This window comes from Neolamprologus multifasciatus, chromosome 20, assembly GCF_963576455.1.
Source record: "Neolamprologus multifasciatus chromosome 20, fNeoMul1.2, whole genome shotgun sequence".
NCBI lineage: Eukaryota > Metazoa > Chordata > Actinopteri > Cichliformes > Cichlidae > Neolamprologus > Neolamprologus multifasciatus.
The window spans coordinates 13,818,974-13,841,707 of record NC_140458.1 but is presented as its reverse complement, the minus strand read 5'-3'; the positions used below and the strand labels follow the sequence as shown (position 1 = coordinate 13,841,707).

General features: G+C 37.6%; 2 protein-coding genes across 5 annotated transcripts; one reads left to right on the top strand and one right to left on the bottom strand.

Moving 5' to 3' along the window:
- Positions 1–552: 552 nt before the first annotated feature.
- fmodb (fibromodulin b) lies at positions 553–15,467 on the top strand. The gene is made up of 3 exons (XM_085146425.1): positions 553–7,169; positions 7,355–8,250; positions 9,250–15,467. Exons 2-3 carry the CDS (start codon positions 7,362–7,364, stop codon positions 9,399–9,401), a joined length of 1,041 nt encoding a protein of 346 aa, XP_085002551.1. The 5' UTR covers positions 553–7,169; positions 7,355–7,361; the 3' UTR covers positions 9,402–15,467.
- Positions 11,435–20,986, bottom strand: csf1b (colony stimulating factor 1b (macrophage)). Of its 4 annotated transcripts, none has more exons than XM_085146428.1 (9): positions 20,667–20,985; positions 18,067–18,186; positions 17,929–17,991; positions 17,645–17,815; positions 17,271–17,496; positions 17,041–17,177; positions 11,856–11,899; positions 11,727–11,759; positions 11,435–11,576 (listed from the first exon to the last, which is right to left on the bottom strand). In XM_085146428.1, the coding sequence occupies exons 1-8, from the start codon at positions 20,706–20,708 to the stop codon at positions 11,738–11,740; spliced, it is 825 nt and encodes a 274-aa protein (XP_085002554.1). In that variant the 5' UTR covers positions 20,709–20,985; the 3' UTR covers positions 11,435–11,576; positions 11,727–11,737. The 4 variants fall into 4 exon arrangements, with proteins under 4 accessions (XP_085002554.1, XP_085002552.1, XP_085002555.1 ...); XM_085146426.1 differs by having other exon boundaries at positions 11,727–11,764; positions 20,667–20,980; XM_085146429.1 differs by having other exon boundaries at positions 11,456–11,572; positions 20,667–20,986.
- Positions 20,987–22,734: the final 1,748 nt, after the last annotated feature.

The following is a 22,734-nucleotide window of genomic DNA, read 5'->3' as shown; positions in this document are numbered from 1 at the left end:
TTAAAACTGTGTGTGCTGGCTACAGACCTTCTTGGTACAGTGGAGTACAACATTTCCTGTGAAATATGGTGTCTGGGTGTCACTTTGTGTATTTTTAGTGATTTTATTGTTGCTATTATGGAGTAACGTGCCTTTGCATTGCAGCTTTTCTGGTTGCTTCTAATAAGATCCATCTTGTCATCAGGGATTTTTTTCCCTGTCTTCTCACAGACACGCGTTTCCCTTTTTTGCCACAGGAATGCAAAGATGGGTCTGTAATAAGCAATATGAGTACTCTGATGTGGCTGAGCAATGTGAGAAGAAGGCAGACTGGAAATTTAAACGAGTAGTTTATACTTCAGTGAATTACTTACTTGATTTACTTTTTTTTGTCTTCCTTTTTCCATCCCATATGGAAAAGATATATATAAATCTTATAAAGTTTGTATCTGTCTTGTGTAAAACTTGTATGAAAAGCATACAAGAGTGAAAACAGATATAAGATCCCTTGAAAAATTATATAATGAAACTTGTATGTTTTGGATACTTACTAAAACAATATGTGAAAATAATAAAGTGGCCACTTTCATGAGTAAATCATGTAAGCCTTATATGATTTACTCATGAAAGTGGGCACTTTCATGAGTAAATCATACACGTTTTTACTATTTCTTTTCCATATGTGCAGTGCAAACACATGATCCGTTCTGTAGCCTCAGTTTAAAAAAAAACAAGTAAAGCAATGCAGATCATACTCCATATGACAATATTGATGTTCACCTCGATTGATAATATGTACAAGCTTAAACTGACACACATTTGCAGTTGCTCTGTGTCTTAAACAGACATGGCACATGATGTTGGAGACACATGTGGACACTGAATGATGGTTATTTCTTATTGCAGCCATATGAAAACTGAGCCCACCCAGACAATTAGCATCAATGAGTCCCTAAACCATCCCTGGATTAATGTAAGCCTGAATCTGTTTATGTTACTGCTGCTTTAAAAAGATGTCTTTGAGATCTGGAGAACAGTTATTCAACATTTTGTTTCCTGCAGGAGACAGTGGAGGTCCCTCAAACGCATGTTCAGACTAGTTCTAGAAGCAGGATGCCTGGGTGAAGGTAAAGGTAAGCGTTGGCACTCATGTGTATATTTTTAGTACTACATCTTTAATGCTGATGTTTTCCAGTACATTTATTGCTTTTTATTTAGGAAAATCATTTCCAAACAATGAAATCTGAATTCATGTATGATGTGTAGTATTTTAACTGGTTGCATTTGAAAGTGAATGATGATACTCCAGCAAGAAGTAAGTGAAAGGTTACAATGAATTAAGACTCAACCAGTCCTAATACTATTAAAGAGAAGAATAAAAACTAAATACACAACCATGTAGCATCCAGGCTGAATAATTTTTTTCAAGGTAAATTATAGTATCAGTCTTTAGTCTAATAGTTTAATATAAACGTTTGTTCTTTTGTAACATTATTATTTTGTCTTTGAAATGATCAAACTTGAAATTAGCCGCACTTTGTGGTAAAGATCCATTAAGCTTTATTATTATTCATCCTTTTACTATGTAACATTACAGTATGTTCTATACATATATCTGTCATATATGAAATTATTAGCTGTTCCAGAAAAAATGTTTCTTACTTTAAGGATTTTTTTGTTTCCTAGCGGTGGTACAGTATATAGCTTTAATCACACTCACTTTCTCTGATTATGGGAAAATAATAACTGCTAATGATGCGGTACTAACTAAGCTGTTCAAGTTTCTAGATTATTTTTCTCCATAGCGGAAATTGGAAGTAGTAGATGAAGGTAAACAACAGTAAACCTTTAGATAAAGATAACAGTGCTGGAATATGGTAAGAAATGCTTGACATCACTATTATACACTCTTTTTTGCTATGAAATTTCTTTGTTTTCCTCTGAGGTTTTTTCATGTTGTGTATTAAAATCAGTGGCTTCCAGCTTACTTAAATTTTTTTGTCTTGTAAAATGTAAATAAAAACATTATTTCTGTCAAATAATGAGACTAAGGCCTATTTAAATTTACAATTTTTAACTATTGAAAGTAAAAATTCTTAATTTGAATTTGATGTCAGAACACAATTGAAAAAATTTGGTAAATCGAAAAGTTGTTAGCACAACAGAGAACTTAAAAAAATATCCAAAAGTGGATAAAAGCACCAGAATTTGCAGGGAAAAATACTTTCCTTTTGAATTTTGATTTTTAATGCTTTAAACTGTTGTAAAGTAAATCAAGGTAATTGCATTGACATATATGTTATTGGCTGCTCCAGTGGCCCACTCACAGGTGCAGCTGCACAGTGCACTGCGAAATTCCTCTTGTACTCCTTTGATATCTCTGTGTGTACAACTAGGTTTGCATCTGGTGTCAATTTATTCCTGTGTGATTGAAAGAATGTCATGTATGTGATGCATGAAGGCTCGTTTACTCTTCACTCAGCTCTTTCATGTTTGCACAAACCTATTTTTTTTTAATCACTTATTCAATTGATGGATCCCAGAAATTGGGTAAGAGACATTATATTGGTGAATCAAGTTAATGAGGTTAGTTATCTAACTCTAAACCCTAAGAAGACTCCCACCTGTGATGTCACTAGTGTCAGCTGATCTACTGTGGGAACTTGTAAATGTAATTTTCTATCCAGATGTTCTGTGTTCTGCGCGGTCCATAAATAGTCTGCAATGTATTTAGTCCTTTTTTACTCGACTGCGCTTTTTACACTGCAAATTGCATCCACAGACATATTTTAAAGTCTTGCACACACATAAACCCAGATGGATATTTGAGGTGTGTCTTGCACAAGGACACTTGGATGCAGGAGCTGGGGGATTTTGCTACTGACCCAATGAATAGTTGACATCCTGCTATAAATCCTGAGCCACCACAAACAACAAGAATTTCTTGGGAAGGGGGGGGCATACGTGAGGATTTGGTAAACAGTGAGGAATGTAAAAATGAAATAGTATTACTTAATATTGTAACACATACCCAGTTACCAAATTATATATTAACAAACAAAAAAAACTTCTGAGTAAATTCAAAAGATGATTTTTCGTAATTGTATCCACTTGTGAATGATTTTCCCCATAATGTTAATGTATTTACTGCACATTAGTGCAGTAAATACATTACTCAAAGGTCACACCTTGTGGAACTAATTAGGTTAATTGAAACAAGTCAGAGAAGAAAGTGTTTTTGAGCATTATAAATGTCAACATGGGAGGGTTTCCCAGCTTTGTGAAAGGCCAATAATTAGGCAATTTTAAAATAGCATTTCTCTTAGCGAATTCCACAAATTCTTTACTTTTTAAACTAACTTTGTTACAAAATATGGCCTGGCCAAAACCCAGTTGTGAATGGACATGATCTACAGGCCCTCGGGAGAAAGAACTCTGCATTAAAAACAGACACAATAAACTTCTGAAAAGCTTTGTCAGTAAATATAGTTTGTGGCAGTATCCACAAATGCAAGTTAAAATTGTACCAAGCAAAGAAAAAAATATATATAAACAAGATCCAGAAATGCTGGCGCCTTCTCTGGGCCCAAGCTCATTTATGATGGAATGAGGCAAAGTAGAAAACGGTCCTGTGGTTTGACCAATTAAAATTTGATTTTTTGTAATTTTTTTTAAAATCATGGACACAGCACTGTACAGGGTAAAGATGAGAGGGAATGATTGTTATATTGGATAGTTCAAATGCAAACATCTGTGATGGTATTCTGGCATATTTTTCAACGAAGACTGTGCTTATTTCAGGAACACGATGCCAAACCACATTCTGCACGTACTACAACAGCATGGCTCCATTTTAAAAGACTCCAGGTGTTTAGCTTACATGCCTGCAACCCAGACTTCTCACTCACTGAAAACACTCAGTGCATGATGAAATGAGTAATATAACATAGTAGGCCTTAAACCTTTGAGCAGCTGAATCTTATATCAAGCAAAGAATGTTTTTGAAACTACAGCAGTTGCTCTCCTCACTTCCCAACAGCGTTGTTAAGAGTGTTGTTAAAAGAAGAGGAAATGCAACACAATGGGAAACATGCCCGCGCCCCAGGTTATTGCATTTAACAAAAACTAAAGTAAACCAACTTGTAAAATAATTAAACCATGGGTAACTAAAAAAAATATTAAAAAAGACAACTTAAACAATATTGTGCACTAACAAAAATAATATAGAGAAAAAGTGCTTTAGTTCTCATTAATTTGGCCAAATGTACCAACCCAATTAACCTTAGACAACATTAACATCTATACAGAACTTCTTACATTTAGCTCTTTACAAAAAGATTATTCACATTAAAATTATAAAAAAAAAGAAAGTAAAACGAATACTGGAGCCAATAAAACGACAAAGCAATTATAAATTTGCTCTGCCCCAGCTTTTCTTAAGGATGTCCATGAAGTCCATGCTATGTTCTGTTTCTTTTTTCTTTATATTGAAGGTAGGACTTAAATTATACACAGCACTGAATGGCCCCTGGGCCACTTCCTGCCTGTTGGTTGCCTCTGATTACCCTTGTTATGTCATTGAGAAATAAGGTTCAAATTTTCAGCCAGTTTGATACACTTCCTATCAGAGAATAGTTTACTGTTTTATTTTTGCAGTTTTGTGGGAAATCACAAAAAACTTGTTTATATTTTGAAGCCAAATGCAGATTTTTTACATTTATTTTTGAATTTATATAAGCACTGTGAATGGAGTTTTACTGTAAATACATTGAAACTGAAAGACCTGAAAGATTAAAAAAGAGTTTTTAAATTAGACATAACACTTAAAAGTATTTATTTATTAAAGTCAGATGTAAAGCCCTATTTGTAGATTGTGGAGAGGAGATTGAGTGTTTTGCAAACCTTAGTTTAAGGATTGTTTTAATCACCATTATAAGATTAAACTTGCAGAGAAATACGAGAACTTCACTGATGTAGAGTGGAACCTTTGCTAGCAAGCTTTCCGGGCTTCACGCATCCAGGGACGGAAAAGTCTAGATGAGCTATGTGATTTCACGCAAATGTCATGTCTGTGATAGAGCTCAATCGGAGGAACTGGCAGATATTCACTCAATGAAAGGGACTATGAGCGGGAATTCATGCATGCTCAGCTAAGCTGCATGACCCATCCATCCATCCATCCTCTCTCAATATTTGAATTCAGGATTGTGAGTGTCTGGTTCCTGGACATGTCTGGACAGGTCATTAGTCTATTGGAGGGCTAACACACAGACACAGCAGCTAATTTAGAATAACTAATTAACCTAACACACATTTTTGGAGTTTGTACTATTATTATGGAGATGTGTGGAGTTTGGAGTTTGTGGGTGCAAAAGGCCCCAGCCAGGCAGACCTAGAATTATCTTGCTGTAGGCAACAATGCCAACCACAGCGCCACTGGTCATGATTTAACAAAATAGCTGCAAAGTCACTGTTATGGTGGCTAACCAGCTTGCATCTCTAAACTGTTTGGAATGGTAGCATGCTCATGTTAGAACTATAGCATTTTATGTTAGGATTAAACTTAATGACATGAACTTCCCCCACATCCAACAGTTTGCTGCCCTCAGTATAAAAACTAGTGTGTCCATATGTGTACTTGAAAATTAAAAACACTGTTCTGCGGTCTTCGCCTACTCTTTCTTCCTCTAACTCTTTTAAGAATTCTTATTCAGAAATTTTCAAATAAGCATGCTTACTTCCTACTATTAGTATTCAGTACTGAAATTCATTTACAATAAGAAATATCATATTTACCTGTTGTCAAGTCATGAAGCAGAGAATGGGTTTGCTGAACATTTATTGTGTGGTGTGACGTACTCATGAGTGTAAGCCATGGTTAACATTGAGTCAGATGTTTTGGATTAAACACGACGTTCACAAATACCTTCGGTTTTTATTCAAATCCTGTTTTAATTCAAACTGTCTTTGTGGTGTACTCAAAGATGCACAGAGAAAAAATAAAGCTGTTTATCTCATACTATCTGAAAATCTGGGTTGTATAAAGAAGATTAAAGTGAAATCTGGACTTTGTGTGACAATGATTGGCCAAGGCCAAAGTTTTCACACGGACATGGTTCTACTGGAAAGATTTTAATTTCTTTCACCAATATTTCTGCTTTGGAGGTGGTTTGTGATGAAGTATAGCAATTTTTACTTGATTTAGCAGAATGATATTTGATCATCGGGTCTTAGAAAATGTAGCTACTTAGTTTGATCGTTTAGAGTTCTTTAGGGATAGAGCGTCTTGTTGTTTCAGAAAAAAGGGAAAAAGTCTTCCAAGTCTTTCCTGGAACGCTTCCCATCTGTTATCCTCAGGTTCCCTCATCTTTCATCTAAGAGTTTGGTTAAGGTATGTTATGTCTTGAACCACTTCCATCTTAAATCAGCACATTGTCTCTCACTGTCTCAGAGGGGCGTAGAAAGAAGACTGGGAAAGACACACACACACATAATCCTTGAAACTCTGCATCCAATTTGGAGGAGGACATGAATGGAAAGGCCTATTCTGAAATCTATCCGCTGGCTGATAAGGATGCACTTATGTCTGCAGATGCCAGCAAAAACACATGTTATCTTTCTTCACCACTTGAATACTGTAATTGAGAAAAGTGTGAAAAAAAATGACAGGGTTTGACATACTTTGTTGAAACATACTGCATAGTATATATTAGACAAAAACATACTGCCATTTAAAAACTGTACTTGAAATTATACTTAACTCTTCCAGTATTTCCAAGAAATAATGGCACTAATTTAATTATCAAGGCTAGCAATAGTGCAATACCATACCATAACCTCCACCCCAATTTTTCCATGACCACCACACCACAATAGTAAACATCAAGCCAGACTGCATGGCTGTACTAATGATAAGGCGTGACGCAGTAAAGGAAAACAAGGCTGTTAAAAAGCAGATGTCCATACTAGTTCACACATGGTATTGATATTTACATAGCTGGAGGTGATATGTTGATGTGTAGATAGTGGAAAATATATGTGTACTAATGAGACAGAGTGGCTGGGGCCACAGGGGCTACAGCCTCAGAGAGAGGGGATTTACTCTATACCAACAACATTTTCCACTTATTCTGAGAAACACACAGGCAGCGTGAGCAAGGGAGGAAGCATCGTCTCAGATCGGCCAACTGGTAGGTATACTGCACCTACCTTACATTTAAAAAGTGGAGCAGAAAGAATGAGATCTGTCTGAAGTTAATACAGCAGCGTAAGTCAGTGTTAGTTGCCAATCATTTCCGCAATGATCAGTGTTGTTAGGACTTATTATTACCTTTTCAACTACATAATTTCTCCCCGTTTTTCCTGGGTTTTTCAGAGTGATCATGTGGACATTGGTGCTCCTCCTCACAATAGGAATAGTGGATTTGGGTATTGGCCAACACTACAGCCAGATCCAGTGGCTGTCCCACCTGCGCAGGCGACAATGGCACGCTGGCTTGCAGGCTGAGGATGCAGATTGCCCCCTGGAGTGTAACTGCCCCTCAGTCTACCCCACAGCCATGTACTGTCATAGCCGCAACCTTCAGCATGTTCCCTATGTCCCCTCGCATATAAAATATGTCTACCTGCAGCATAACCAGATCACTGGCATCCAGGATGGGGTGTTTGACAACGCTACCGACTTGGTCTGGATTGTGCTATTTCACAACAAGCTCAGCTCAGACAAAATCGGCAAGAACGTCTTCAGCAAACTCAAGAACTTGGATCGGCTCCTCTTGGATCACAATGACCTAACACACGTGCCTCCTAACTTGCCCACTTCAATCACAGACCTGCGACTAGGGCACAACAAGATATCAAAAGTCTTTGCCAGCTCATTCAAGGGGATGGCAAACCTCACCACCCTTCATCTCCAAGCAAATGCCATAGAAGACATTGGAGGTGTGTTCAAGGGGTTCAAGTCTCTGACAATGCTGGATATCAGGAAAAACAAGCTAAGGAAAATCCCTGACAACCTCCCTGTGAGGGTGCAGCAGCTGTACCTGGAATTTAATAATATAGAAAGCATTCCAGCAGATTTTCTCACCATGTATCCCAAACTGCAGTTTGTCCGCTTAGCTCATAACAAGCTGACTAATAAAGGACTTCCTTCCAATGTCTTCAATATCAGCACGTTGGTCGAGCTTGACCTGTCCTTCAATAAACTGGAAAAGATCCCTGTTGTCAGTATGAACCTGGAGAACCTTTACTTGCAAGGCAATACGATTAAAGGTATGAGGACTTCTATTACTTTAAATTAGATAATGCCTTGAAATATTTTATGGGCACAGAAAGACAAAAAGGTTAAAAATAAGCAAAGAAGAGTAATGTGATTACATACACCCTCAGTGCAGAACTAATTTCCTGAATGTTGCAGGCTGTCTTTATGTAGGAGCTCTCCAGTAGTTTAGTAGTTTTACTCAGCAAGACACACACAATGCCACTCATGCATATAAAGCAAGTGATAATAGAGAAATCTTGAAGACTTTAGATGTAATGTTTAAAAGGGCTGTGCTTTGTCCAAATATGGTTTGTTAGTCAATTTGTTATGCTCCAGGATGCCTCCAGTGGTGTAATCCTCTCCCATTGCTTGGTTGATAAAGAGTCATGCTAGTTATCCTGTATGCTTCATAGCTATATTACTCAACTTCATTCAAACGGTCATCCAGCTTGTATGTATATATCCACAAATGTGTTTATTTGGCATATCAACTTCCTAAAATTTTTTTTCCAATCTTTAAATAAGAATGATTTAATGTCTGCATGTAATGTTCGGATCCGAGCTGTACATGAAGCAAAGTGAATATTTCAACCACTAGATGACAGCAAAAGCAAGATTTTCAAACTGTTTACCAGTTATTTAAATTATTCCCTTGAAGCAGGGATTTTCCATGAACTCTCTCTCAGTCATGGTAGAAACTTTACGAAACACCAGATATCCTCACACTAGAGCTCTCAACAGAAAACAATGCGTTTTTTTTTTTTTTTTTTGACAAACTCCAGAAAATAACTCTTTACTGACTCCATTTAAAGAAAAGTTCAGAGAAGATCTGCCCCTTCTGACACAGTCATACATTTTGGAGTTTGCACGGACTAATATGCATAGGTATATGTAGCAATGAGCTTGGTTTGGTAACACTTGTGGTGAACAGCCATCATCAAGACATCATTTTTTGCTTCACATCTCAAAAGACGAGCGTAACCTATTTTCTCGCCCCTTTCCTCTTTCAGAGTTCTCCCTGAGCAGTTTCTGCAGTGCTGTTGACATGTCAAACTTCTCCAGGCTGAAGATGCTCCGTCTCGAAGCTAATGAGATCAGTGCCAAAGACATTCCTGCTGAAGCCGCCTACTGTTTGCGGCATGTTGCTTTCATTGATGTGTAGAGGTTTCCGAAATGTCTTTATCTGTAACACATGCCATGCTATTATGCTTCATTATATTTTCCTTATATTACTCACTCTCCTCTCCATTAAAACATGATTGCATAATGTTTGTTTAACCTGTTATGAAAGCTGTTAGCATTACTGAAATTATAAAACTTATCCAAAAGGAAATACCATAGTTATACAATCACATATCCGGGTGGCAGACATGTGGATGACAAAGAGTGAAGAGATCTGGTCTAACGAGTTGCATCCGCTTAACTAATTAATTGGTTCCAGTTGTCTGGTAAGTAATAATAGTGCTCAGGTATAATAGGAATATAATATAATATAATATATAATGTGAAACTGCCAGCCATTGGATTTTTGCCTCCATCATGTGGCACCTGGTGGAAAAAACAGCAGGCCAAGCAGCAGTAATTATCATCAATATGTTTTTGTGAACATTTTAAAACTATAATCAGTGATGGACACTGAGTAAAGCATTTACACTTTGTCTTCTGGTTATTCAGTCCATAGGACAATTTAGATTTTCTCCCTGTTCACATTTAACATGTGAAATTGTCTGGTTAAGTGTATCTCTAATTAAATATGTATTCTACTTCAAATGAGCCGTGACTGTTATGTCTCACTGTTATCTAATTGTTTACTTCAGTTCACACAGTGACTTTTCAAGACCCTATTGGGCCACGTAACTCGTCAGAGTTTTTGACAACAAGTTAATTTGGTTTCCTCTAATTTGAAGGTAAGAAGCAGATGGGCTGGGAAAGAGGACTGTCAAAAGGTATCTCCACTTCTTCTAACTGATCTTAAGCAGTTCCCACATATTTATTGTTGAAGACAACTTGCCTTTTCATCTTCAACAGCTGCCTTTAATCCCTTGCAGTAAGGCACTAAATTGAATTAGAGAAATGCTTTACTTGTTTTGTAATGGTGCAGTGTCTCGGGATATAGAATGGATCACTGCCATGCAACGGTGGTTTGCACTCTGATAAGCGGTAGCATGTGAAATTAAGTGTGTTATAGATTATGCAGTATTGCAGGTTGCAGTTGGTACTGCAGACGATGGGTCAAAGAGCTGTGTTTTCCCTCTCTGTTTTCTTCAAAAATTAATTGAAAACAAAACAGGCCAGCACACATGCACATGCACATCCTTCGACATGATTTACTGATTTGGTCCTCTCAAAGCCACATGCAAATGTTTCACTTTTTGGGGAATTGTCCAGTTCTTCTGAAAACCTTTAAAGTATTTATTAACACAAATAAAACATTTGGCCTGACCATCATGGAGTAAATACAAGTGAATACAAGCAACTGACAGAATTAGAGAAATGCATGTGCACAAAGCCTTTCTGTTTTCTCAGTATTATAACCAGTTATTTGTCATTACCATGCACTAATGATTGTAATGCGTGCGTATGAATAAATTGTGTTATTATTCCCACTAAAATCTGTCATCTCCATATGTAATAAAACACATTTCCTTTGAAGCTGCAGAAGTGATATGCATCTATTGTAATAATTTCCTAACTATTCTCGTAACCAACAACACATTATTGTACAGAAGTCATATTGAAACTGTTTGTACAGTTTTGAAATACTTAAAAAAACCCAATCACATAAAAAATCAAATTCTCTTAACAAAAGAGCAGCTATGTAAAGACTTTTAGAGAAAAAAAATCCCAACACAAAATGTACAACAGTGGACACTATGAAGTGGCTATAAATCCTTTAATGAGAACATGACCCGCTCTTTAGATGTGAACGTACTGTGTTCAGTTATGAACTGGACAGCAGGTTAGCTAAATAAAGCTGGCTATTGATGGTTAACTTTTATTACCAATACAGTGATTGAATAAAGTGACGATAATAAATAACTCTTGGAAATGTTTGGCAAATAACATTAAAAACATGATGTTAACTTGTACCAAATAGAAACATATAATTCAACATACATAACTGCTTTAAAAAACACTTTTTTTGTGAACTTAAAAAGTTATCTGCAATAGAAAATGCATAAACATAATATACATACCACATTATTAACAATAAGTTCCATCTTTGGTCTCAGATCAAGCAAAGCTTCTTATCCAAAAGGTGTGCATGATACATTACACATATACTGACACAAAAACTCAGGTTCACAAGTGCTCTGTCTGCTGCTGCAGTGACTGCCTGGAGAGGGAAAACAATACTGAAAATACATAAAAACGTAAAGACATATGTGCAGTTATACTGCTGCACATAATGCATTTGTTTAACGCATTTAAACAGCTCCAGATGCTTAACTGTTAGCAATGCTTTATAGGCCAGTAGGATACTCACATTACTGTCCCTCAATTTCCATGTCCTGCAGGTCTGTGCTTTAATATGACCACAGAAGCATGCTTTAGCGTCATTTCAGTAAAAAACACAACGTCAGTCTTTTTGCCTAATTAATCCGTATATTCTCACCTTGTGTTTGTTTGTAATCTTGATCCATAAGGGCTGTAAGTTTTCTGTATTGGGAAAAAAAGCACATTTTTTACACATCAACATATCTGAACACATAATACAAACAGTTGGACTTGTCTTTATTGAAAACACTGCATAATCACTCACATTGCCAGCTTGTAAAATGTGACTTACTCAAAAACTTCAAGAAGATGAGATGCGTGGGTTGTTTGAGGCATGCAAGGTCTTGTTCATGGTTCACTACTTTTTTCAAGAAGGATTGCATTGTGAATCATGCCTCAATTGTAGAAACTTTCACAGAACTTTAGGAGAAATGTTGTGAAGATGCACTAAGTAAGGCTACAGAAGTGTGTCTGAAAAGCTGGATGTTCATCAATTCACAATAAGACAAAATGTCTTATGTGAGTATATTCTGTCAAAGATACACAGTGCTATTTTTTATTTTATTTTAAAAGGCACTACAGTACACAACAAAGCCTCCACCATGTCTCCCAGATGTGAGACATGGTGGAGGCACCGTTGTAGTTTTGGGCTGCTTTGCTCCCTTAGGGCATTGCAGCCATTGAGGGAACAATTCCATGTGGGAACATTTAAACAGCTTTTTTTTTTTTTAGGAGAAATAGAACAAAATGTATTCACTGTTGTCTTAAGTCTTTTAAACTACTTCGAGCACCATGTGACGGAGAAAATAAGTTTCTATAAGTTACTGAAGCTCAACAGTTTGTAGCAGAGTATTTTCGGTCTTCACTGTGCTTGATTGCTCATTATGTTCAATAAAGACATGAAAAGTACAACTGTTTGTTCATTATTAGTTTACCTTTAAGATGGACCAATATCAGACCACGTTTTTGTGTGTAGTCAACACAGAAATTCTCCTAATTCCAAAGGGTTCAGAGCTTTTTCTGGGAACTACAATGTCAAGTCATAAGAGATAAAATCAGTTCCACTGCTTGAACTGGTCTTGTTAGAAGGATGGCTGTAAAGACTAACAGAAAAAGATACGTTTTTGATTAACAACCCCAAGTAATGAAACACACCAAGGTTCCTGTCAGTACGCAAAACAGTTGCGAAGATAAGCATTCACTTCCTTTTTGGCATCCTTCTAAGTATGGTCAGAAGTTCTGTTCCAGTTGTTTTTCCCACAGTCCAAAGACTTGCCCTGGACTGGTTAATCCAAGGTTTAACTCAACCAAATGACATCTGGGATAGGTGTCATTTAGTGCCCCAAATGCTTTGAATTGTGGCAGCTTTTATGCTCTTTCATTTTGTAAAGGATAGCCCAGAAGCTCCTATGCAAAAAAAGGCAAGTAAGGAAGCACTGAAGCTACCTGTCATTGAACTTTCCTTTACTGAATTCATCTAACTTTTTTCTGTCTACAACTGAACTTCTTTGCTTTTAGTGTGACTGATTGTGCCCATTTTTGTGGTATTGCTGGCATAATTTGGCATAAACCTCCTTAAACTTTGAGAAATAATGTTTTCATGAATTGCTGTATATCTGTATATCTGTGAGATAACCTAAATATTTACTTCAGTCCCCTTAGACCCAACACCATTGATTAAGAAGCTACTATTGGCTGCTCCCTTTTTCATATGTGGTTACCACAACAGGCAGCACTGCATTTTACATTGCATAAAATGCAATCGTGGCTGAAGAGTTGGGAGTTCACCTTGTAATCGGAAGGTTCGAGACAGCCCCGGCTTGGACAGTCTTGTTGTGTTCTTGGGCAAGACACTTCACCCGTTGGTGGTCAGAGGGCCCGATGGCGGCAGTGTCTGGCAGCCTCGCTGCGCCCCAGGGGTGGCTGTGGCTACAATGTAGCTTGCCATCACCAGTGTGTGAATGGGTGGATGACTGGTTGTATAAAGTGCTTTGGGGTCCTTAGGGACTAGTAAAGCACTATACAATTACAGGCCATTTATTCTTCCTTATGGAAACCCAAAGATATGTGTTTATAAAATATGATCAGTCTTTGGAGGTAGTTGTATTTAAATCATTACTGAAAAAGCCTACACTTGATCCTGGTATTTTAACCAGATTTTCATCACAGCACAGGAAAAATGCTAGCCAAGGTTATAGATAGATATTTAGATAGATATTTTTTCCTAATATTAACTTATCTTTATTAGGTACCAGTTATTGCAATGTGGGTGGAAACCAAACTATCGATGAAGCTCACACAAAGGTACAAAGAGAACATGGAAAAGCCATAAAGGCCACAGCTGACTAAGGGTTCAAATCAGGAACCATCTTGCCACCCCTTTTAAAATCCAGAAATCCTATTTAAATCTTTGATCATGCGCCATCACATCTTAAAAACTTCTTGTACCCTATTATCCTAAGAGAGCACATTGTTCTCCGAATGCAGTCTTACTTGAGGTTCCCAAAAGTATAATGGAAGACAGAGCTGTAACCTGTCAGTCTCCACTCCAGTGCAAATAGCACACAAACACCCTCTATACTTTTATCATTATCTTCTAAACATTCATGACATGAAAGTGTTTAAAACAAATCCTTGTTAGGGTACTAGCAACACATTGCTATATATACTTCCAGGTAATATTATTGAAGTAGCTTATGCAAAAACAGCTATTTATCAGCAAATGTTATTACAAAAAAGGGTGGGGTTTCAATAATTGCTACTTTTGCTTACTTTAGTTATTTTCTATGCAAATTGGCTACAGGAGACTCCCAAACAATAATGCAGGACAGGATTGTGTACACATAAAGATACAACGGCTGTATTTTCAAGTATTTTACAATAAAGTGATAAAGTTGAACGATACTGTGCAGAAAAATTTGAGTATACAAATGCTACACAAAGCTTCTATGTGTGATTCAATATCTTTCCCACCTTCCAAACTTCCATTATTACATTTTCAAATCCAATCTTACTGCTATAAATTTAAAAAAACGCCACTGCAGCCTCCATGCTCCTCAGCTGAGTAACTTATAGTCTTTTTACAGCGATCTATTAGGTTTAAGGCTTTGGGAATGTAATGTTTATGTTACTGTCTGTCTCATCCCTGTAGACAAAGCAAAGCTACAGTAGATCTTAGTTCTCAAGTGGTGATTGGTGGCCCAAGGTAGGTCACAAATCATATTTACCAGAATTGTAGCCAAAATGATCTTTTGAAGTCAAACATATTTTCATTGGATTTTGATCAACTTGAGGAAGACTGTTTTTGAGAGACATTTTGTTTAGCTTTGGTTGCTAAAAACAGCTGTATGTTTGTCTCCTGTTTGGATCTTTATTTATGCAGTTGGAGGTTTGAATCAAGCAAAGCTTTACATCAGAACGACCATACTTTCTAAAAAAGTGGACAGAGCATGGTTATATTACTGTTTACAACAAAGCTATAGTTTAAGCCATGTGGCTCAGCAAGCTATGACAGCCTATAAAATGCTTGAACATCTGACTTTATTTTTACTTTATTTGCCTTGACAGTTTTTCCCCAGTAAAATATTATAGAAAAGCTGCATACTGTAATTAAACAGCCTACACTACAAACACTATAAGCACCTTTAAAATGAGGCAGGGTGATTTATATTCACTAATCTACAATTCAAGGTGAAAAAAGCCCTTGCATCCATGTATCAAAGAGGTTAAATTTTTTTTTTAAAAAGTCGAACAAGGTCCAAGCTCCAAAATGCGGTTAGTCGGCTAAAAATAGCGTTCCACAATTGTCCAACACATACAGCACTTTACTGAGGTTACCAGTTGTCAATGTTTCTGCACTCACCGCCAGCCATGCAAGATCCCTAATAGTCTGCTGCATGTACTCATGTCACCACATGTAATTAGCTAAACAACCATGCAAAATCAGTAATTCCTGGAAGAGAAGTCAGAAGTCAGTTCCACTTTCTCATGCTGTCTGGTCTCTTTTCATCTATTTGTCTTTTTTTTTTCTTTTAAATGCATTAGCTGCAGCATTCAGTGTCATTTCTGGTACACATTCCTTATTTGTTTAGCAATTACTGGTGAGTGTCACTGCCTAAAAACCTTAGTGTCTGTCTGATGTTGGATTTAATATCAGACATCAAACATCAAATCTGAAGTTGGATTTATCATTCTGATTCTCAATCAGCTTCTTAGTAATAATTGTCAAATCAAATACTGATACGAATTACATATGAACTTGAAAGAGCTACTTAAATTAATACCATTTGTTTGCCTTTATCCTATCACTGTGGAGGTCTAATGTGATTGTAAAATTCTCTGCAAGGATTAATAAAATTGAGTCGGTCTAACATGACACATGACGCTAAGCAAAAACATCTTTGTCAACTATCATTCCAGTTTTAGACTCTCCTCAAGAGCTAAACCATTCATGGTTTTCCCTTGAGTATACATTCTTGACAGCTGCTGCCTGTAAGAAGCAGAGTGCTTTGTGACCACGTTTGATTTCCACACAGAATCAATGTAAAAACAAAACGCATGTCGACTGCAAGAAAGCTATAGAGCATGGGTGGCCAAACATTTATAGTTCTGGGCCAAATGCAGAAAAATATGTCGAGTCTTAGGAGAAAAAAAAGCCTATGTATTTCACACTTTTGTGCTTTTGTAACTTGAGAGACAATAAACCTTCACTGTAAAGTATTTTATCTCTTTTGACTTAAACGCTGTTCTGTTCGAGGTCTTATTAGCATATTGTTGTTTTCAGTGCTCTTAGCGTGCCATTTCATTGCTTTGCTTTATAGGATTTCTTATTAAACTTTGTGTGTGTGTGAGGGTTTTTAGTAAGCTATTTAGCGTTTTCCAAAATGCATTTGTTGCATTTTGAAGGAATGAGTGAATGAGATTAAAACCAGCATTATGTTAAAGTCATGACTTAGAGTCTGTGAATAAAGTCACCATAGATTGTAAGCCTCAGCCAGCTAAAAATCAGTGTACTCTAAATCATTCAACTTCTCAAGCTATAGGTGACTGCACTAAATACCCTCAAATCCATAAATGCAATGCTTGCATTTGCGTATTTTTGTGCATGTGCTGCTGCAAAGTAGGTGCCAGCCTACACGGTATTTATTAGTGAGAGAGGGCCGGTGCTTCTGCAAAAAAGGAGTGCCCCAGAGAACAGAGCTGACTGCCAAAACCTACTCATTTGCAATGACTTGAATGCCTGGCTAACTTTACAAGGGCACATGTGATTTTGTAAATTAAAACAAAAACAGAAGCTCTGATACCTTGTGTGTGATGAGACAGTAGAGAGTAAGAATGAACAGCAGTCCTCCACAGATAGATGCGATGATGAAACCCAGCTTGTACAGGTCACTGACTGGTTCTCTCTGAGAGGCCTGCACAGAATCTCTGTCATAACTGTCTGTAGGAAAGGACACACGATTTGTGATCTCTGCAGTGGCCGCAGACATCTTAGTGTTTCATCACAAACTACCCAAAAAATAGAGATTCTCACCTGTAAAGTGTTGTGTGATTGACTCTGTGTATAACTCTGTGTATAACTCTGTGTATAACTCTGTGGTAGAGCCAAAGGTTTCTGTGTATTCATGCTGGCACCTCCAGTCAACCGGTGCATCGCTCATTGTCACCAGCTCCCAGTAAACCATTAAGACTTCTGAGACCTTCTGTAATGCATCCGAAGGAGACCCTCTGTAGAGCACTTCAAAACTCTCTGGTTTATCCTGAAGCAGATTCGAAGAAACAAGTATTTCATATGTCTTTAAGGTACTACAGATTCATGTGCTCACACTATTCATATGATTTGTCATCTTCATATGACATTATAAAAAAAACAGGCTGCAAGTTCAGCATTCGGAAACTCACGCTGACCTCAATCTCTTCATTAATCCAAGGCACACATTTCTGAGAATAGATGTTGAGGATGAGCGCCCTCAGGGACTGAACATAGCCATCATTTACTGAACCCCGAATGTATTTGAAGTGGGTCGTAAGGAGCTCCAGTATCCAGGGTAATGCAGCTTTTACAAAGCAACATTTGCTCTGTTGGAAATCAGAACACAAGGTAATAAACACGAAAAGCACAAACCAGTTAATGGAAAACCTAAATCAAAGGTGTTTGGGGAAAAACAGTTGCATAAGGTTATATTACCCACCAAACTCCTCCGTTCTATGAATGTGTAGTTTATTGAACACCCACTTCTTAACTGGTTATCCATCTGCGGAAACAACAATTGCAACATCTCAGCCTGGGCCGTGCAGGGTGATTGCTTTAATGTTGTTTCAACACCTACCAGTTGCCTAACTGTCAGCAGGTGTTCCCTAGTGATGGAGTGTCTGCATGGGCCAGGGACCTCAGCCATAGTCAGAGGGAAGCTCAGGAACATTATCATACACAGACACTTTACCTGCAACTAACACAACCGCATAGTGTATTTATGAGAACTACAAAAATCCATTAGAAGTACTATCTGTAGACTAAAAAAAACCCACTCAAGCAGACAGTCCTTGTTAGGGATGGGTACCGGTATCCGGTGCCATGATGGCACCGGTTCTGACATAAACGGTAGTAACCAGACCGAAAAGCAGCGCGCATTTCGGTGCTTTATTTCGGTGCTTTTTTTTCCTGAGCTGTGGTACACTTTCTTCTTCCTTACATTTCTATTGGCGGTTGGCAAACAACTGAAAGGTGCATTACCGCCACCAACTGGTATGGAATGATACACTTTAGATTCTAGCCAATCATTTTACGTTTCGAGGATAGTAGGCGGGTCCAGGTACGTACGTTCTTTTAGAGCAGAGCTACAGATTAAAAATGCCCAAGGCGAAGCGGTCAAAAGTCTGGCTGTACTTCACAGCAAAAGATGCAAACTCAGCAGCCTGCAACAAGTGCTTTAAGCTGATACTGTCAAAGGAGGTCACACTTTAAATCCGATGAACCTAGCCCTGCCAGTGTAGCAGAAATGATGATGGCAGCAGCAGCCGTTCTTCTCTGCGTGAGTAGCTTAATGTTGTTCGTGTGTAATTTACGTTGAGTAAGCTAACCGCGTTATTAAATTAATGCATGTAACGTGAACTAGCAAACACCATCATAGCTACATGCGGCTGTCTTCTTGTTTGATGGCAGATACTCCCTTCACCCTGGCCAAAAAGGCTAAAATGACCGAAGAAAAAGTGGAAAACAGCTAAACATGAGAGGTTTTTGGACAAAGTTTGTGTTTTTTTCCATTGTTTAAGCACTGCTTCCAGCCCAGAGTGATACCATATATGCCCTATACCTGCAGAAAAGACTAACATTGTTATCTTTTTACAAAAAAACAGCTGAACATGAGAGGTTTTTGGACCAATTTTGTGTTCTCCATTCTTTAAGCACCGGTTTGGGCACCGTTTAAGCACCGGCACCGTTTCAAAAGTACCGGTTTGGCACCGGTATCGGATAAAACCTAAACGATACCCATCCCTAGTCCTTGTAGACAGTGTGAAAAAAAAACTAAACTGAATAATACACTCAAAAAAAACAACTAAACCACAACAACATTCTGGGCAGCCTTTCCTTAACATTTCAACATGCATGTACTCCTCACCATGTAGCAGTCCAATTCAGTGACCCCTCCCAAGTTGTGCTAATCGAAAATTATTTCCAAGAAAAGAATAAGTTCAAAGCAAACCTAAGTTGAATTTCCACCTAATTGAGCTATAAAAATTTAACAGTAGTAATTCTTTCCATCCAAAATATCTACATTCGAAACGTAACAGCAATACTTTCTTTCCAGAAAACACAGTGTTTGTGTTTAACTGCTCTACGCCGTCATCTGGATCTCAGTTCAGATAAAATATCAGGTTTCAGATTGAGTTTGAGAGGAATGCATAGTGATTCCTTGCTGCAACACTACTAGTGACTGATGTTTAAGTAAGCGTGGAGCACTGTGGCGTGGGGGTGGATAACTTCAATTTTTGGTCAAATACTGCCCTCTACCATGGAAGCCTAAGCAAGGAGAACAATGTGCACAGGATCCAACTGTAGCTGATGTATGTCTGCTACCAAGCACCTTTTGGCAACAGTAACAGTCGAATTGGCTCCAGATGGAATTAATGCTTCCACTAAGGATTGAAACATGGTGATAAGCACATGTTCTTCACACTAAAAGCTAAATGATTACACAGAAAGGCATTTCATAGGTACCTCTTTGACTCACTTGGCTCCTAAAGTTTGATGCAGCTTTTGCAATAAATAGTCAAGATAGAGGGAAGTGAATGAAACAATAAAACAAGATGTATTTGTCTCCAGTCAACTTCTGAGATGAATTAAGGCACAAAAGACGATTCTTTGAAAGCCGCAGAGACAAGAAATAATCTTTTTATATTTGGTTTTCTGTTCCTAATACAATTTTGAGCTGTTGAGTTTAACTCTTACTTGGTTTTCTGGACTACAAAGCACTAAATCAGTGCACATGGCAGGAAAGAATTATTGCCAGGACCAGGAGGAAAAATAAGTTCTGTGCCATCAAAGTTTTAAGTTTGATGCTTTGATGTAAATTTAAAGCAACATGCTGAATAATAGTAACAAAGTTACTTTTACAGTAAAGTGGGATGGTACATTAAAGACTAACATGCCATACTAATAATAGTAACCAGCATAAATACTTAATGATTAAATTAATGTTATTAAATAAAACTATTAATGGGACTGGTACTTAGCAAATGCAGGAGCACATGATGTAAATGTCATCTATCACATGATTCATTTTCTCCATGGTGTCCAAGATATCTCTATGTAGGTCAGCAAACGCATGATCAAGCAGATAACTTCATATAGAGACTAACGCAAGCATTGCGCCCAGTGTACTAGCGGTGTTTTTGAAGAAATTCTGATTAGAGAAATGTTCTCACCTACCTTAGCTTTGCTCTGAATCAGCGTGGACACAAGGATGGTCATCTGGTACGTATTTGACAATGGAAAACACCAGACTCCTCTGTCAGACACATTGAAGCAAAGAGATCCTTTTCAAAAATTCACCTCCACTCCACCGAAAGGAATCTGTTATTAAGTAAATTTGACACTTCGTCATGTGGCGCTGTTCTTCAAAGCATTGCTTGATGTGTTCCCCCTCTACAGTGTGAGTTCAAACTGAGACTGTTTCAGCTGATGGACAGCCCTTTTAAAGACCTCCCACCTCACTATGTGGGACAAGATACACATTCCTGAGTCTGAAGACCAATGTTTTGGGGACTACAGATCAATTGACGGTTCTTAACAATTTCATTTTTTTGTATTTTAACGTATCTGACTAAAACATTACATGTAAATATTAAAACTAAACGGGCAAAGAAAATTCTGTGAGCTTGAGGTGCATACTAACATCTGTTCTTGTCGAAATGCTTGAAGCGGGTTGAAAAGTGATCATAGTTTTTCCTCGGGAATTACAGGCTGTGAGTGAGTGGACCCAACTGAGCAAAAGCGAGCAAAGAAAAACAAGATGTTCTGAGCACTCAAGGAGAATATTTTCTGACGATCATTTGGGGCAGAGGTTGTCAGAAGCAGGTGATGTTTCATGCTGCTTGAGGAATCCAAAACTCCTTTTTAAAATAACGTCACATTTTTCCAAGCCCGAACCTAACCCAAGGGAGAAGCACATTCACATAAATGCTTTTATGAGCTATATTTTGAAGGGAAAACGAGGAAGAAAGGGAGAAGAAAAATGAGTGGTTAGAAATTCAATGCCACGGGAAGATTTTACATTTTTCTCACATTCTTACATCTAATGTCATAAACGCCTTCCTCTTCCTGCTATCAGCCTGAGAAATGTACTGTCACTTTATACAATTCAATCAGCATTGGAAAGAAACCATTTACATTAAGAGATGCCCTCCCCATCGTCTTGGAGGTGGTCCTAGCCAGAATTATTATAGTTTTATATTTTTTCAATAGTTTTTTTTTTTTTATTAAATTTTGACTTTCAGCTTTTCAGATTAGTTTCAGTTAGTTTCCAGATTTTCTTGTTTCAGTTGAATTTTTATTGTTTAAAAATGTTTAGTCTAAATCGTGTTAGCTTCAGTTTTAGTGTTTTATAATTATTATGTACGGAGAGCACATGCCAGAGGCAAAATTCTGGAAAATCAGTACATGTATTGGAAGTGAGGAAGCCACTCACTTATAGACAACCAGAGTCTCAGCAGAAACGTCCACCAAAGCCTCAACAGGCAAGTAGTAAAATCATTTTTTACCAAATTAACAAATATTAAAACTAAGATAGCTTGAGCTACCCAATAAAGGTTCATTCACTGTCCTCAGACCAATCAAGTTTGCCAATTGTGAATTCACACCCGATGGTTATGTTGTCAGCCCTCTTCTGTAATAATCTAAACCGTTGTGTGTTAAAACACAGCAGGCCAGACAGTCTTCACTCACCACCAGCCAACTTGCTATATTTTCCTCACTCAAATTTAATCTGCTTCCCGAAAATTAAAATCATATTGAAGGTTGAAGCTGTTTTGACTTACTGGAAAAGATCCAGCATGCATTGCCAAGGCACGAGTACAAGGGGACAAAACAGGACCTCTATGGAGTGATCTATAGATTCAAGTCAAGGGTTTGAAAAAAAAGAAAAATTGGACCAGTTCCCAGAACTGTTGGGCACTGGGGGTGGATACTTTAATCCTTATTGACTTAGTTATGGTTGTTGTTGGAAGAATGCAGTATAAGTCCCAGTTTTCTTTGGTATGTTTTTTTGAATGATTATAGCTACATTATGCTTTACATGAGCTACTCTTTGTAGGCTGAAGTGGCTGATATACAGGAGGCCAAACAAGATGTTTTTCATTTCAAAATATGGCATTGTCTCTAGAGTAGGGCTTTCATGATACTAGAATTTCAAAGGTGATACCAATCTCCAGGAAATCCTCAGTACTTAATGCTATGTTCAATATCACAGGAGGAAAAATAAGTAAATTAAGATGTGCAT